The sequence below is a fragment of the Bubalus bubalis genome, chromosome 1 (assembly GCF_019923935.1).
Source record: "Bubalus bubalis isolate 160015118507 breed Murrah chromosome 1, NDDB_SH_1, whole genome shotgun sequence".
In the NCBI taxonomy this organism is placed as follows: domain Eukaryota; kingdom Metazoa; phylum Chordata; class Mammalia; order Artiodactyla; family Bovidae; genus Bubalus; species Bubalus bubalis.
In genome coordinates, this window is record NC_059157.1 from 103551104 (window position 1) to 103568967 (window position 17864).

A 17864-nucleotide genomic window follows, 5' to 3' on the forward strand; every position below is an offset into this window, starting at 1 on the left:
TCTGGCAGCTAACCTAAGAATTCTGCAGGGGCCCCCCTCATGTTTCCTCCTACCCTCCCAGGGGGTCTCTGTCCTGATCTGTTGAAGCTTCACAAAGCCCTTTTTCACACAGAGACATCTGCTTCTTAGCCTTTCCTCCTGAAAAGTAAAAAGTTCCCTATGTATTTTTCCCTTTGGATGACACAAGTACAGGTGCTTTTATACCTGCTCTGTATCAGTATAAGACAGCTCTGTAGTCGAGACAGTTTTGAGTTGAGGGCAGTGTTTAAGGAATTTATTATAGGTACACATTTGATTAAACCAATCAGCAGAGATTTAAATTCTGAAGCTGCACAGACCCAGAGCAAACCTCCTCCCAAATGAAAACCCACTCACACTTTACTTTTTAATGGTTAATAGTGAAAGACGGGAAATTAAGTAAACTTTTAATAAAGAAGTCCTCTCTTCATACTGCTGAACAAATGCAACACGCATAGACCTCATTTAAAATTTCTGCTTTGTCTTAGTGCCTCTGTCTTCCTGAAGATTCCACAATCCCTGATAGAGATACTGAAGGCTAATCCAGAAAGCTGATATGGGTTTTACCAAAGGCTGGGTTTTAATGATCACAAAGAAGAAATGACTCTGGTTGACTACAAAGAGAGAAAAAAAAATGTTTTACAAAAGATTGCAAATTCTCATATTCTTAGAAACCATGGAAATATCCAAATAATGAGAGTGTCAAATAAGGAAAATTACCGAGTAAGAGCATATGCCGTTTGTCGTGACGAGACACATACAATGATGATGAAGCATCTCAGAAGCGCCCCGCAACTTTTCTCTTTTGGAGTTTCTGCATCAAGTCCTCAGGAACTGATCAACAAGGCATCCCCTATTGGTGCCTTGAACTGCAGCTCTCAAAAGTCGCAGCGGCAGAGGTTGAAAACTGCAACCAGAGGGATGCCTCTAGGCAGAAAATGTGCTTTGTTTGGCTCCAACAGTGTTTCACACATAGTTTGGTTTTCTTTTTTATTTTTTTACATTCAAAGTTTCCAAAATTTAAAAATTAGATTTCTATATTCTCTGGTTTCCTTTAAAAAGTTGGAGGATCTGGGCCTGTAGAGCCCACTAAGAACTGTGACTGATCAGCTGGTAGACATTAGAATTTGCAACCTCTATAGAGGAGTCAACCTCACATGAAATGGAAAGATATCCCATGCTCTTGGATTGGAAGAATTAATATTGTTAAAATTGCCATAATACCCAAAGCAATCTATAGATTTAATGTGATCCCTATCAAACTACCCGTGACATTTTTCACAGAACTAGAACAAATAATCCTAAAATGTATATGAAACCGTAAAAGACCCAGAATTGCCAAAGCAATGCTGAGGAAAAAGAACACACTAGGAGGAACAACCCTCCCAGACTTCACACAATATTACAAAGCTATAGTAATCTGTTGGGGGCCAGAGTGAGGCACTCCGCCCATGGCAAAGGTCATGAGGAAGGAGGCTCGACATACGCAAAGGCGGGATCGAGCCTCAGGAGTCCCCCTGGAAATCCTCGAGCATCTACCCCCATCACCAGAGCCTGCCTACCTTACTACTTTGTGCTCTCACCTACACCTCTGACTTTACGGGGGGCTGTCCCCCACCACCTCTTTCGGAGAAGGAGTTAACCTAGAGCTCCAGTTGATAAAAACCCCTGGGTGTGACAAGAGTGTTTTAACCTACAAACTCCTCTGAAGGTTCTCTAGCCTGCCTGACAGGCTTGTCCGGCCACATGTGATTGCTCACAGCCTCCCAACCATGAGAGGCACGAGATGCTTTAAACCTTCTAAAAACAGGTTCCTTAGAAAAGTTAGAAAATTATTAGTATAAGTATAATGGGCTGATTAGAAATCATATTGGTGAAGGGTTTTTCATTTGTTGAGCTGATGTTTACTGCTAAGTCTCCACATCCCCTGCCCTTATACACATTAATGAATATATAGAAGAAATAAGTATTAACCTTTGATATAAATCACGTTAGACCTTAGGCTAAGTAAATTCTTTCCTTAACTAAAACCCACTACACCCTCACCCTATAGGAATGTAACTTTATTTGGGTGGCGTCTGTTTTAAGAATAATCACCCCTGGAGAAATAAGTGTCCTGGTTGACTGACCGCTGTCACAAGGAGAGGGTCGTAAATTGTCAGCAGGCCCCCCGGCCAGAAGATGATGTAACACCCCTAAGACCTCTGTATACTTTTGTATGAAGCACCTGACTTTGATAAAAGTCAGGACTGCTGACCCCACGTGACTTTTGCATAACATCTCAGTGTATAAAAGTAGACCATGGAAAATAAAGAATTGGGATCAGTTTCTCGAAATACTGGTCTCCCCATGTCTCTCTCTCTCTCTCTCACTCTGGTTGAGTCTCCATCTGGAGCGCGGAACCCACCAAGCTTACTAATTTTGCCTGGGCTTCTAAGATCCGACCGGGGAGGCCTCAGTGTCTCCTCTCCTTCGGGAGAACGGAAGGACGCCTGCGGCCTACGTAAGTGGTGCAAGCTTCTTGTCTTGAAGTTTTATTGGTCCCCCGCGTAAACCAAGCTACTCAGCCTCTTTTCTCCACTGAATTTTCCTACTGAGCTATCCTCATTTTATTACTCTTTATATCCTTAATTAACGTTTAATTAAGCAGTTGTTCCCTGACCCTCGCCTACGCCGTCTCTGCTTCGAATACCCTGGATCAGCTGGGGCTGGACCCCGGCAGGAATCAAAACAAAAATAAACAAATAGAACCTAATTAAACACAAAAGCTTTTGCACAGCAAGGAAGCCATAAACAAAAGAAAAGACTATCCAAAGAATGGGAGAAAATATTTGCAAATAAAGTGACTCTCCAAAATATACAAACAGTTCACTCAGATACATATCAAAGCAACAAACAACCCAATCAAAAAAAATGGGCAGAAGATCTAAATAGAGACTTCTCCAAAGAAGATATACAGATGGCAAAAAGCAGATGAAAAGATGCTCAACACTGCTAATTATTAGAGAAATGCAAATCAACCTACAATGAGATATCACCTCAGGCCAGTGAGAATGACCATCATCAAGAAGTCTACAAACAATAAATGCTAGAGAGGGTGTGGAGAAAAGGGAACCCTCCTCCACTGTTGGTGGGAATGTAAACTGGTACAGCCACTACGGAGAACAGTATGGTGATTCCTTGAAAAACTAGAAACAGAGCTACCAGATGATCCAGCAATCTCAGTCCTGGGCAGATATCCAAAGAAAATCATACTTCAAAAAGATACATGCACCCCAATGTTTCCTGCAGCACTATTTACAATAGCCAAGACATGGCAGCAATCCATGTGTCCATCAATAGATAAATGGATAAAGATGTGGTATATATACACAACAGAATACTACTCGGCCATAAATATGAACAAAATAATGCTATTTGCAGCAACACAGAAGGACCTAGAGATAATCAGACTAAGTGAAGTAAGTCAGAGAAAAACAAACATCATATGGTATCACTTATATGTGGAATCTAAAAAAGAAAAAAAGATACAAATGAACTTATTTACAAAACAGACTTACAGACTGGTACTAAGTGAGAAGATCTCAAATGTTTTCACCACAAAGAAGAAATGGTAATTATATGATGTGATGGAGGTATTAACCACCCATCACTTAAAGCTATGATGGTAGCCATTTTGCAGTATATAAGTATACCAAATCAACAAGCTGCACACCTTAAACTTGTACAACATTATCTATCAATTATACCTCAATAAAGCTGGGGAGGGGAGAGATGGCCTTGGGAAAAAAGGAAGCACTGTAGACATTTATGCCATATATACTTACGTTCCTGCATTTGCATTTGACTGAGAGCTTAGAGAGTTATCCAACTCATTCTCACTTTCTTCTGACTGGCTGTTAACAGTTCCTTCTTGTTCATCATCATCTACTTCGTTAAGAGCCTTATTACAATTAAATAACAACACAGACCGGTTACATACACCTTTATCTTTTGTTTCTTTTTGTCATAAGAGAAGAGAGGTCCTTCCTTCTAAGGCAAATCCCTCCACACGTGGTCTAGAAACCAAACCCTCTTACCTCCTCTGGTCCATCAACTGCCCCTTCTCTCTCCATTTTCAACCTCTCCTTACTAGCTTCAGTTCACCCACCTTTAAATGTAAGTCTCTCCCATCTTATCCTGACCCTGTACTGACCTTGACCTACCATTTATCTTCTCTTTTTGTGCCATAAACTTTTTGAAAGATCTGCCCCCACTTCTCATTCACCATTTGTACCCTTCAACTTTGCTTCTGCCCTGCCACTCTGTGTAAACTGTTCTCCACATGGTAAACATCAACACACTTGTTCTCAAATCAAATGGATATTTCTGTCTTGGCCTTCCATTACTCTTCACTCATTAGATATCGATGGCAACTCATTTCTTTCCTTCAAAATCTTCTTTATAAACTTTTCTTTTTCACTTCCGTGATACCATTATTTTCTTGGGTTTTCTTCTTCTTTTAAGCCATTCCTTCCCAATCTCTTTCATTGGTTCTTTTTCTATCCTTCCCCTCTATTTAATGTCATTCTCCTCTCACTTGACGCATTTTTGATGTTTACATCTAATTCCAAGGTGCAATTACAAGCCAAATGTTGTTAATTTCCAAACCTCTATCTTCACCCAGATGTCTCTTGAGCCCTCAACATTCATGTCCAACTGCCTAAAAGATATCTAGAGGAGAACATCCTACACATGAATACCCATCATGTCTAAAATTTATCATTTTCCTAAGCCTCCCTTAGGAGAAGGGAATCGCAACCCGTTCCAGTACTCTTGCCTGGAAAATCCCATGGACGGAGGAGCCTGGTAGGCTGCAGTCCATGGGGTTGCTAAGAGTCGGACACAACTCAGTGACCTCACTTTCACTTTTCACTTTCATGCACTGGAGAAGGAAATGGCGACCCACTCCAGTGTTCTTGCCTGGAGAATCTGGGGACGGGGAGCCTGGTGGGCGTCTATGGGGTCGCATAGAGTCGGATACAACGGAAGCAAATTAGCAGCAGCAGCAGCAGCAAGCCTCCCTTATCATTCTTTCAGAAACCTTGTTCCCGCCATATTATCAAGACCATGAACAGCATAACCATCTACTCAGATTCTCAAGCCAGCAGACTGGAAATTACCCTTCTTCTTTACCCACCACATCCAATCAGTCACCCAATCTTATCAATTCTACCCCTTTTTAAGCTTTCAAATCTATCCCTCTTCCCCTTTACCTCCTTCCCTACTGCCACTGCTTTGGGACAGTCGTCACCACTTCTCACCAAGATTCCAATCTGAGTCTTTCAACAAGACCCTCTCACCAGTCCTGCCCCTCCCTCCCCAATCCATTTTCCACACTACTGTCAATTTCACCACAACACTGCTCTTCTTAAAATCCTTTAGCAGCTCTACTCTTGCCCTCTGGTTCATTAGCCCTTCATGACCCAGCTCCTTCCTTTCTCTCTAACTCTGACTCTTGCTACTTCCCCACCCTCATCACATGATCATCTGAAAGCTAACTTTGTAATAACTGCCGAAACATACATACATATCCCTGGCTTTTGGCTAGGGATATGACTAATAGGCTTTAGCTGTTAAAAATATATACAACGTTCTACTTAATTGCCTTTATAGGCAGCAAACAGTACACTTACATGATTCTGGACTTTGTAATTCCCTAGGATCACCCATCTAACTGATGATTCTCTTTTTTTTCATAGAAGATATAAATAACTTGGGAAATTGCATTAAACAGGTACTGAGTCCTGTGCGTGCTTGCTCAGTCACTCAGTCATATCCAACTCTTCATGGAACTGTAGACCGCCAGGCTCCTCTATCCATGAGACTTTCCAGGCAAGAATACTGCGGTGGGTTGCCATTTCCTCCTTCAGGGGATCTTTCTAATCCAGGATTGAACCCGTGACTCCTGCACTGGCAGGCGGATTCTTTACCACTGAGCCACCTGAGAAGCCCATGCATATATACGTGCTAAGTCATTCACTCATGTCCAACTCTTTGTGACCCCATGGACTATCATATTATGGCGCCAGACAGCCTAGATTTGAGTGCCGTCTCTCATGCTAACTAGCTGTGTAAGCTTGGACAAGTCTCTTAATTTTTCTGAGTCTGTTTTTCATCTGCTAAATGGGCATAATAATAGTAACTACCTCCAAGGTAATCATTCAGCACAGGTTAGCTACTATTCTCCAGTCCTATCTTGTTTAGTATAAGCATTACTCACCAAAAGGGCAACATGCTTGAGTAAGAATATTCCTAGCAACCACATCTCGGTATTTCGATATTAAAGCTTTTGAAATGTTTACCACAATACCGATCTACATCAACTTAATTTTAGCATGAGCATTATGGCTGTGAGCAAAGCACATTACCTGAGGCTCTATAACAGATTCTCCTCGGATGGCCTGGGTGACAGGGTCCTGACTGACCACAGTGGGACTCTGAGAGGACTCCGGAGCCATTGTTACATTCGGAAATCCTGCAGAAGGGAAATGAGCCGTGATGATTTTGTTTCATTTAAATTGACTTCACATGCACTCTACATTGCCATAAGTGAATCATCATATGAAAATCTTTGATAACAGCAACTCACGTTTATTATAACATGATACCTAAAGAAAGACTTTAAATTCTTTCAAATAGCCAGGTGTGAGCTGTGGTTAATAAGATAAAGAAACTTTTGTTTGATGTGAATACTTTACCTGTGCGCCTGCGAGGAAAATCAACAAACAGACCTTTCGCTGCGGCCATCAAATGATCAGATTTCTCCAATACATCCTGCAGCTGGTATTGATCAGAAAGAATCTAGACGTGTTAATGATAAACATTATTATTCAGGAAAAATACATATATACACATATATACTCAATAAATCACAAAGGAAAAACCTGTTCAGGAGTATAAAAATAATCTAAAATCCTCGGTGGCAATATTGTTAAGTACCAGTAGATGGGGCTATTACAACAATTTGTTGTTGTTTAGTCACTAAGTGAAATCGCTCAGTCCTGTCCGACTGCGAACCCATGGACTGCAGCCCACCAGGCTCCTCTGTCCATGGGATTTCCCAGACAAGAATATTAGAGTGAGTTGCCATTTCCTATTCCAGAGGATCTTCCCCACCCAGGGATCGAACCCACGTCTCCTGCATCAGCAGGCAGATTCTTTACCACTGAGCCACTACAATAATTGGAGAAGGAAATGAGTGGATTTTAAATGCTTGGCTTCAACCCAAAGAAATACATAATTAAAGTATGACCCAGTCCACACACAAATGTAAAGGTAAATGTAAATATACACCAAAATAAAAGTTTTGCTTAACCTTACTCTTTGAGAACCACTCTTACACTTTCTTTTTATTTTCTATTTTTCAAATGATAGTTGCAACCCACTAACTCCATTTTATAATCCATGAACAAGTTGTGATCCACAGTTGAAAAACTCAGTAGACATGTGAATCTTTGAGGCATAAACTCAGATGTGTGAATCTTTGGTGCTTCGACCACTAAAGTGATTTCATAATCCACTAATGGGTCATGACCCACAATTTAAAAAACACAATGTTAGATGTGAGTTTGGGGGCAACAAACAATGCTTCTGCATTTGTAAACAAACTGGTTTGCTGCTTTTTTTTTTGAGACACGCCGTTTTTATTTTTTTTTTATTTTGTACTGGAGTATAACCGATTAACAATGTTGTTTCAGGTAGACAGCAAAGGGACTCAGTCACACATATACATGTATCCATTCTCCTCCAGTTTTTATCCTGGAAAAATGAGAACTCAAAAAATACCATTACAGCAGGGTCTCTGATCATGTACTTGCAACTCAGGAACTTTCCTACTTACAAGCAAGGATGCAGAATAGAGTAAAAGAAGTGAACTCTACCCACCAGCACCAGATGGCATGCTTGGGTTGAAAGGAGTTTCAAAATTGGAAACTGACCAGTTCCCAATACTGATTCAAATGAAAACATCTGGGAAAAAATGCTCTTACCAGAATTTCTCTGGACCATGAAAACAAGTATATAATATGACCTTGGTTATTGTTTTCTGACATGAAGAAAAATAACAAGTCACATTCTTTTTCCCCTACTTCCCCTGCTAAAGTCAAGCAGGTTGGCTGGCTCCAGGTGGTAAGAATATAGTCCTGAATCTGTCCTCTCACAAAGAGTAAGCTTTGGAATGGCATAAGGCAAAGAGCACATTTGGAGTCAGAAGACTGGCATCCTAGGCCCTGTCAAGAGATACCAAGCAAAATCCAACCTCTTTAAACTTAGTTTCCTGATACGTAAATGAAGTACAACCACTTCCCCAACACACACGGTGTCATGAGGTTGGGGACACACTGCAACTCTGTCTACAACTCTCGGGATATCTGAGAACATGGTTACAACTTAAACTTCCATCCCTGGTTAGCCATCTTGCAGTACATGCAATAAGAGTTTAAGAAAGAAAATGCATAGAGCATTGTAATCTACCACTTACACTAGAAAAATTATACAAGGTATATTTCTTAATGGCAGTTTTAAAAATTTACTGTTTTAACTTTTTTAAAAGGCACTGACCTCCTATCAAATTAAAGAAATATAAATTGTCAGAAGCAGATTGTTGAGGAGTAACTTTACCATATCAAGACCTGATATGCTCAACACTGCTAATTATTAGAGAAATGCAAATAAAACTACAAGGGACCACCTCACACCAGTCAGAATAGCTACCATCAAAAAGTCTACAAATAATAAATGCTGGAGAGGGTGAGGAAAAAAGGGAACCCTCCTCCACTGTTGGCGGGAATGTAAACTGGTGCAGCCACTATGGAGAGCAGTATGGAGGTTCCTTAAAACAGGGGTCCTCAGCCTCTGGGATGTACTGCCTGGTGATCTGAGGTGGGGCCGATGCAGTAATAACAGAAATAAAGTGCACGATATATATAATGTTCTTGAATCATCTCGAAACCATCCCCCCACTCCTGGTCTGTGGAAAAATGGTCTTCCATGAAACCAGTCCCTGGTGCCAAAAGGCTGGAGACTAAAATCTTAAAAAACCAGAAACAGAGCTACCATATCATCCAGCAATCCCACTCCTGGGCATATATCCAGAGTAGATGAAAACTCTTTAATTCCAAAAGATACATGCACCCCAATGTTCATATACATGCATAACAATCACTTTGCTGTACACGTGAAACCAACACAGCATTATAAATCAACTATATTTCAATTTAAAAAGTTGTTTTAAGACCTGATGTTAATTATAGTGAGGTCTCCAGTAAACCCACGGTCCTGAAGCCCTCTCCCTGCTGGTCCCTGCACAGGCTCCTGGTGGCAGATGGCTTCAGTGGCCAGAGGTCAGTGTAATGGTTTTCTTTTCCTCTTTCTGGATTTCTTTACCACTTCTCTATGATAAAACTCACCCTTATGATAGGAAAATCAATCTCTGCAGGCCCATCTGTATATATTACTTCCCCAGATGGGTTTGCAGAGCACAAAGCCAAACATATGAGTGGTATTAATAGAACATATCTTGGATTTTCAAAAGATAAAAGTCCCTTAAAAAACAGTATGTGAAACTTCTCATGCTAACAGTTTTGTTCTCTGGTAATAAAAACCAGACAGCACTGGGAAAATTTAAGGAGACTATAAGTTAGTTACTATATTGTTGGGATGATTAAAATCCTTATCAAAGCCTTGCTGTCTCTGATTTGGGTTTGGACCCTTGCTTGCTTGATTCCCACAGCATGGGTGTATCATACAGCAAATGAAATCTAAGATTACGCTGGTCAAAGAGCCTTTCTCTTAATTTAGGTTGATCTAGGAGCCCAGCTTCTTGGGGATGGGCGCTGGTAGCTAACACATCATGATGCCGCCCAGGTGGATATGCCCTAGGAGGCCTCTTCAGTTGATCCCCTGACATCCCTTATTAGACATAATACAGCAACATTGAAATAACAGATGTATGTATCCTTTGACTCAGCAATTCCACTTTCAAGAATTTATCCTACAAATCTACTTATGCATGCATGTGAGACTAAGTCGCTTCAGTCATGTCCGACTCTATGAGACCCTATGGTCTCACAGTAGCCCAAGAGGCTCCTCTGTCCATGGGATTCTCCAGGCAAGAATACTGGAGTGGGTTGCCAGGCCCTCCTCCAGGGGATCTTCCTGACCCAGGGATCAAACCCACATCTCTTATGTCTCCTGCATTGGCAGGTGAGTTCTTTCCCACTACAGCCACCTGGGAAGCCCCAAATATATTTACACATTTACTCAAAAACATATTCAAGGATATTCATTACATTATTTCCATGACAAGGCAGGAAATAATCTGTGGGTGACAGACTTATCCATCAATATCCTTTCTTTCCATTTTCTCCTTAACAGGGAAACTCCCAAGTTAGCCAGGTACACAGCTAATTTCCCTACCACCCTCATAGGTGAGAATGGTCACTTGATGAAGTTTTGGAAAATGGAGAGAAGCCAGAGCTTCTGGGTGATACATAAAAGGAGCAGCATGTACTATCTTACCCTCTTCCTGCTGCCTGGGAAACAGCTCAAGGAAGCAGGAGCAACCGCTCTGCAGTCAGACATGGATGCCTTGTAATAAAGGACTGGAGAGCTCGCTACCAACTACCATGTACCTCTGAGTTGTTCCATATGAGAGGAACAGATTTCTATTTTGTTTAAACCGCTATATTTTGGGGCCTTTTTTTCCCAGGTGCTATACCATACTCTAACACACATCCCAAATGTCCACCAATAAAGCACTAAATAGATACATTGTGGTACATCCATATACAACCTTGCCAATAAAAAGAAAAGGTAGATTTCTAGATACTAACACAGCAAAACCTCCAAAATATGTTGTTAAATGGAAATGTCTAAATCCCACTAATAGCAGAGGTTCTCAGCCCTAGCGAAATATTAAAAATTACATAGCAAAAGTCTACAAAATACCTAAGAAGGGCCACATCCCAGATCCACTGAACCAGAATATCCGAGTATAAGTATGTCTGAATCCAGATACTGTTTTTTGAATGGGAATTTTTTTTAATGGAAATTAGAATCAGGGTTGAGAAACATTACATGAGAATATGAGGAAGCAGCATTACAGAGAGAAGGCAAAGAAACTTCACTCACCCTCTCTGACCACTCCTCTTCAACCCCTAATTCTACCACAACTACCAGGTATAAGAGATTCGGGACATGAGCAGGGACCACTAGGGAGGGGAAACAAAAGCCCAGAGTCACCTCAAAGTGACTTTTGGGTGACTCAAAGTCACCCTTTTCCCTGGCCAGATCTGTGTTCTTAGCTCTTTCACAGAGAATTACCACATAATATTTAAAAGCATGTGACTTATGTAAGATCACCAAAAGATACATACCTCTAAAGAATCATTCTCTCTCAATCCATTGTTCTTTTTACAAGCTTGTGCAAACATTTATTTGGGAGATATAATTCTTCTCATGTAATAGAAAGTCAAGACGTTCATATTTCACTAGGAAGCCTAACAAATTCCTCAAAAGATAGAATGTGACTTGAAGCTACAGTAGGTCACCCAGACAGACAAGTGTCATAAGCTCCAACACTGAACAAGAAGAAAAAGGGCATTTCTTTTACAATGATTTCAGCCCAAATAAAAAGGGTTTTCTTCTGTAGTTTCTTCTTATTTTTCATATTGCTTATTCCTACACACTCTGATTACTTATTCAAACACCCTACATCTGGCAAAAGATTAAACCAAATAAAAGCAACTGACAAGCACACATTTTTTTTTTTTTTTTTTGCAAAATAATTTAACAGCATGCGGCTGTTGAACCGAGAAAAACAATTATAGCAGCCTAAATATATATATAGCACTAATTATGTGCCAAGGACCATACTAATCACTTTATTAGTATTTTATCACTGAAATCTCATAATAATACAATCAGGCAAGTAGTGTTATTCCAGTTTAAAATAAGGAAATTCAGGCTGAGAAGTCAGTAATTTAAGGTTACACGGCTAGTGACCATGTGAGCTAGTAAGAAAATTTTGACTGTGACTATAAGTTCTTTGTTCCTGAAACATTCTTTCAAATATACAGCTAGTAAGCTATAGAGCAGGAATTTAAACTATAAAATTAGACTGTAATCCTCACTCTGCTCCTTTATCCAAAGACCACCTATACATCATTGTGTGCTTGTGTGCATGCTCAGTTATTAAATCATGCCCAACTCTTTGTGACCCCATGGACTATAACCTGCCAGGATCCTTTGTCCATGGGATTTTCCAGGCAAGAATACTGGAGTGGGTTGCCATTCCCTCCTCCAGGGAGACCACTGTATAAGGACATGATAATGATTAAAGTCTCTCCAACGTCAATAGATATGAGGGGAAAGAGAGACACCTACTTTCCTCTTCTTCGCTTTCTAATTCTATGGATAATGAGTTTATCATTACCTCCTTCATGATAGACAATCTCCTCTTCTCAAGATTAGAAATTTCCGGTTTCTGCTTCTTCCATTTCCTCTTCAAAGCTTTTTCTTGGAGCTCCCAGTGGACCAATGCTCGATTCTTTGATTTGTGTATTTCATGACGACGGATCTATATAGAAGAAAAATATATGAAAGAATGTTTCAGGAGAAAAGAACTTATATTCACAATAAAAATTTTCACCAACTCCTAAATTTTCAAAAAGAATTTTTTAAAAAAGGAAGTATCTAAAACTAGTAGACCCAGAGAATTCCCTGGTGGCCTAGTGGGTAGGATTCTAGGCTTTCACTGTTGTGGCCCAGGTTCAATCCCTGGTTGGGAACTTAGATCCCACAAGCCACAGGGTGTGGCCAAAAAATAAAATCATAAAACAAGCTAGTAGACAAAATAGCATGTCCTCTGGGCTTTGCTTTAAAATGCTTCAGTGCAGAAGTAAAGGGTATGATAAATGAAACAACTATGGCAAAATTTTCACAACTATTATATCTAGGTGAACAGTATATGGTAGTTCTTTTTATTTTTGTCTCTACTTTCACATAAGTTTGAAATTTTTCATAATACAGAATTTTAAGTCAGTTGGGCATCATTATTATCCTCAACAAACATTTAATGAGTACCTACTATGATTAAGATTCCTAGGCCCACAAAGACATGTAAGATATGGCCTTTATGCATCAAAAACATTAATAATATGCCCAGAGAGATTGGACATAAATGCCATGCATTAGATGGCATATACTCAATGTCTTATGTAGCTAGTAAGTACAACGCTTCAGAGGTGAAAGTAACTGTTGGGCAGCTTCAAAGAGGAAGACTTCAAACTTGCTACAAGATTCAAAGAGAGTACGCACTAGCATAAGGATACACTGAGATCTATGGAATATAAATTTGAATCCAAAATAAACCCTCATGTTTATAGACAACTGACTTTCAACAAGGGTGCCAAGACAATTCAGTGCGAAAAGAATGGTCTTTGTAATAATGGTGCTTAGACAACTGGATATCCATTTGCGAAAGAATGAAGCTGGACTCCTACCTCAAACCTTATACAAAAATTAACTCAAAATGGATGAAACGTAAGAGCTAAAACTTTAAAACTCCTAAACGAAAGCACAGAAGTAAATATCTGTGAACCATGGCTAGACAACGATTTCTTAGATATGACACTAAAGATACAAGTGACTAAAAAAACAGATAAACTGGACTTCATAAAATTTACAACTTTTATGTTTCAAAGGATACCATCAAGAAAGTAAAAACACAACCAACAGAATGGAAGAAAACATTTGCAAATCATATATCTGATAAGAAATATCAAGAATATATAGAGAACTATTATTCAATGAAAACACAAATAATCCAATTTTACTTTTATTTTATATTTTATGTCCCTCTCTTCACTAAGCCCAGTCATAGTTGTCACATATTTCCTCTGGCAATTTTTAAATAGCTAAGGGATTTGAACAGACATTTCTCCGCGGAAGATACTACAAATGGTCAATAAGTATATATAAAGGATACTCAACATCATTAGTCATCAGTGAAAAGCAAACTGAAACCACAATGAGATTCCACTTTATACCCTCTAGGTGAACTAAAACCACAAAGACGATAATGACAAATATCAGCAAGGGATGTGGAACAAATGGAACCTCCATACATGCTAATGAGAATGTAAACAGGACAGCCACTCTGGAAAATAGTTTGGCACTTCCTCAGAAAGTTAAATACAGAAATATTATATGACTCAGAATTCTACTTCCAGGTATACACTCAAGAGACTACAAGTACATGTTCACACAAAAACTAGTACATGCATATTCATAGCAGCATTATTTATAACAGTCAAAAAAAAAAATGAAAACAACCCAAATGTCCAACAACTGATGATAAATAAAACCTGGTATGTCCATAAATGAAATAGTATTTTGCAATAAGAAGGAATGAAGTACTGATACATGCTATAATATAGATGAAACTTGAAACTATCATGCTAAAAGAAAGAAGGCAGATACAAAGGGAAACATACTATACTGCATGCATATGAAATACCCAGAATAGGCAAATCCATAGACAAAACAGATTAATTGTTGCCAGGGATTGGAGGTGCATGGCTCAGAAAATGACTGTTAATGGGTGAAGGGTTACTTTGGGGAGGGAGTGATGAAAATATTACAAAACTAGAAAGTGATGATGGTTGCATCACTCTGTGAATATGCTAAAAAGCAATGAATCATACACTTTAAAAGAGTAGATTTTATGTTATGTGAATTACATCTGAATAAAGCTGTTTAAAAAATAACAAATCTATAGTAGAAACTTTTTTAAAGTAAAACCTGAACTAAGATAAGCAAAGTAAGATTTGAACAGAAGGAGAAGAAAGTAGGGAAACCATTCCAAATAAATAGAATAGCATGACCTGGGGCTCAAATGTGGAAATACACATGGCACGTTCAAGGAATAAATTATTATGTATGTTTGTATGTCGAAGTAATGGTGAATAATGCTTGTGTATCTACAGATAGGAAAAGATGATAAATGTGGACAGGACAATATTGGACTTAGAGAGATATGACGTGTAAACTGAACCTATCTAATGAAATTCTAATATATGCTAATTATTATTCCTAAATAAAATAAAGAAGTCAAGGACATACACTTTTTTATTTATATAGACATAAGTAAGATTAAAAATAACTGAACAACTTGTAAGATGCTTTCTATTCTGTGGGTTAAAAACCAAGTATCAAGTAAGACACTGAACAAATGACTTAACTTTCCATAGTAAACTTACCAGATCTTCAGGAGTTGCCCGATGAACTGTCAGATCAGTCACAGTGTTCTGCAAAAAAAAAAAAAAAAAAAGATGAACTTTCTTTAAAAAGCAAAAGGTTTCTTACAAAATAGTACTACATGCTGGATTTTAATGGCTGAAAACGGATTTAAAGTCCTGAGACCAAAGAGTCTTTGAGAATTAAATTCTCAACTTAAAGATTAACATGGATTACTTTTAGTTGTCTTAAAGAAAATAACAGACTATTAAGTGTTTCATAGAAATTAAGCACTAAATTCAACAAGCAGGCATACATCATATTAAAACGAAAAATAAAACAGGGTAGCATGTAATTCAAAATGGGTTAGTTTAACTAAAGTTATGGCACCCCACTCCAGTACTCTTGCCTGGAAAATCCCATGGACGGAGGAGCCTGGTAGGCCCCAGTCCATGGGATCGCTAAGAGTCGGGCACGACTGAGCAACTTCACTTTCACTTTTCACTTTCATGCATTGGAGAAGGAAATGGCAACCCACTCCAGTGTTCTTGCCTGGAGAATCCTAGGGACAGAGGAGCCTAGTGGGCTGCTGTCTATGGGGTCGCACAGAGTCGGACATGACTGAAGCAACTTAGCAGCAATAGCAGCAGCATAGTTTTCAAACTATATTCCATTGAACGAGGCAACACTAAAGATTCCTAAAAGATAAAGTGTGTTCAAGAGAGGTTCAATTTGTGTATATGCCAACACTTTAACCGTAGATCCTATCATAACAAGAGATGAATTTTGAGGGTACTGTATAAGTTATGAAAGGACAGAGAGGCCTGGCATGCTGCAGTCCATGGGGTGGCAAAGAGTCAGACACAATTTAGCAACTGAACAACAACATAACTTCACAAAATGTAAAAGCAGTCATTCAGGTAAAAAGGCAACAAAACAACACGGCAGGGCTTCCACACTGCACAATTCCAGGAGGCTCCGTCAATATCCTAGGCCGCGCAAACAGCGCCCCTTGGCACTGCGCAGTGCACAGCCAGCACAGCTCCAAGCAGCAGCCCCACAGTCTGGCCCTTTCCAAAACGACTTCAGTCATTGTGTTTGGTAAGGCAGGAGACAAAGCAACGTAGAGTTTTAATTCCAAGAGAAATACAGAGAACTGAGTCTAGTGAAAAATTTCTGATATACTCTAAGACCTTACTTTTGGGCCACAGGTAATATTTAGCTCAAGTATTTTATATACTAAAGCCATTATCCTTTTATATTCATTTAGCAAAATACAAGGTACAATGATAAGATCATGAGAATTATTTTTAATAACTGTAATAAAAATTCAGGTATATAGTGAACGCCTCTTGATGAAAGTGAAAGAGGAGAGTGAAAAAGTTGGCTTAAAGCTCATCATTCAGAAAATGAAGATCATGGCACCCAGTCCCATTACTTCATGGCAAATAAATGGGGAAACAGTGGACACAGTGTCTGACTTTATTTTCCTGGGCTCCAAAATCACCGCAGATGGTGACTGCAGCCATGAAATTAAAAGACGCTTACTCCTTGGAAGGAAAGTTATGACCAACCTAGACAGTATATTAAAAAGCAGAGATATTACTTTGCCAACAAAGGTCTGTCTAGTCAAGGCTATGGTTTTTCTTGTGGTCATGTATGGATGTGAGAGTTGGACTGTGAAGAAAGCTGAGCACCGAAGAATTGATGCTTTTGAACTATGGTGTTGGAGAAGACTCTTGAGAGTCCCTTAGACTGCAAGGAGGTCCAACCAGTCCATCCTAAGGGAGATCAGTCCTGGGTGTTCATTGGAAGGACTGATGCTAAAGCTGAAACTCCAATCTTTGGCCACCTCATGCGAAGAGTTGACTCATTGGAAAAGACTCTGATGCTGGGAGGGATTGGGGGCAGGAGGAAAAGGGGATGACAGAAGATGAGATGGTTGAATGGCATCACCAACTCGACTGACATGAGTTTGAGTGAACTCTGGGAGTTGGTGATGGACAGGGAGGCCTGGCGTGCTGCGATTCATGGGGTCACAAAGAGTCGGACATGACTGAGCGACTGAACTGAACTGAACTGAACTGAGTGGTATGCTTAGAATTATTTTTATGGGAGAAAATATAATTTCATTAATACTACTATTGCTTAAAACTATAGTTGACTCTTGAACAGTGTAGGGTTTTTTAATTTATTTTTAATTGCAGGATAATTGCTTTACAATGTTTTGTTGGTTTTTGCCATTTATCAACATGAATCAGCCACAGGAATACATGTGTCCCCTCCTTCTTGAACCTCCCACCTACCTCCCACCCACTCCTACCTCTCTAGGTTGTCACAGAGCACCAGGCTGAGCGCCTTTTGTCATACAGCAACTTCCCACTGGTGGTCTAATTTACATGTGGTAATGCGTATATTTCAATGCTCCTCTCTCAGTTCATCCCACCCTCTCCTTCCCCCACTGTGTCCACAAGTCCATTCTCTATGTCTGCATCTCTACTGCTGCCCTACAAGTAGGTTCATCAGTACCATTTTTCTAGATTTTATATATATGTGTTAATATACGA

At 39.5% G+C, this 17864-nt stretch overlaps 1 protein-coding gene across 5 annotated transcripts in view; it reads right to left on the reverse strand.

The window, feature by feature from the left end:
- Positions 1-17864, reverse strand: part of SPICE1 (spindle and centriole associated protein 1) — a 60160-nt gene that overhangs the window by 30823 nt on the left and 11473 nt on the right. For 4 of the 5 annotated variants that reach the window (XM_025284214.3, XM_025284208.3, XM_025284191.3 and 1 more), the window contains exons 3-7: positions 15321-15368; positions 12494-12637; positions 6759-6861; positions 6429-6535; positions 3846-3961 (exon numbers count right to left, since the gene is read on the reverse strand). In XM_025284214.3, coding sequence (XP_025139999.3) covers positions 3846-3961; positions 6429-6535; positions 6759-6861; positions 12494-12637; positions 15321-15368 — 518 coding nt within the window. The remainder of the gene's footprint in view (positions 1-3845; positions 3962-6428; positions 6536-6758; positions 6862-12493; positions 12638-15320; positions 15369-17864) is intronic. The other variant, XM_044941910.2, reaches the window with a different exon arrangement.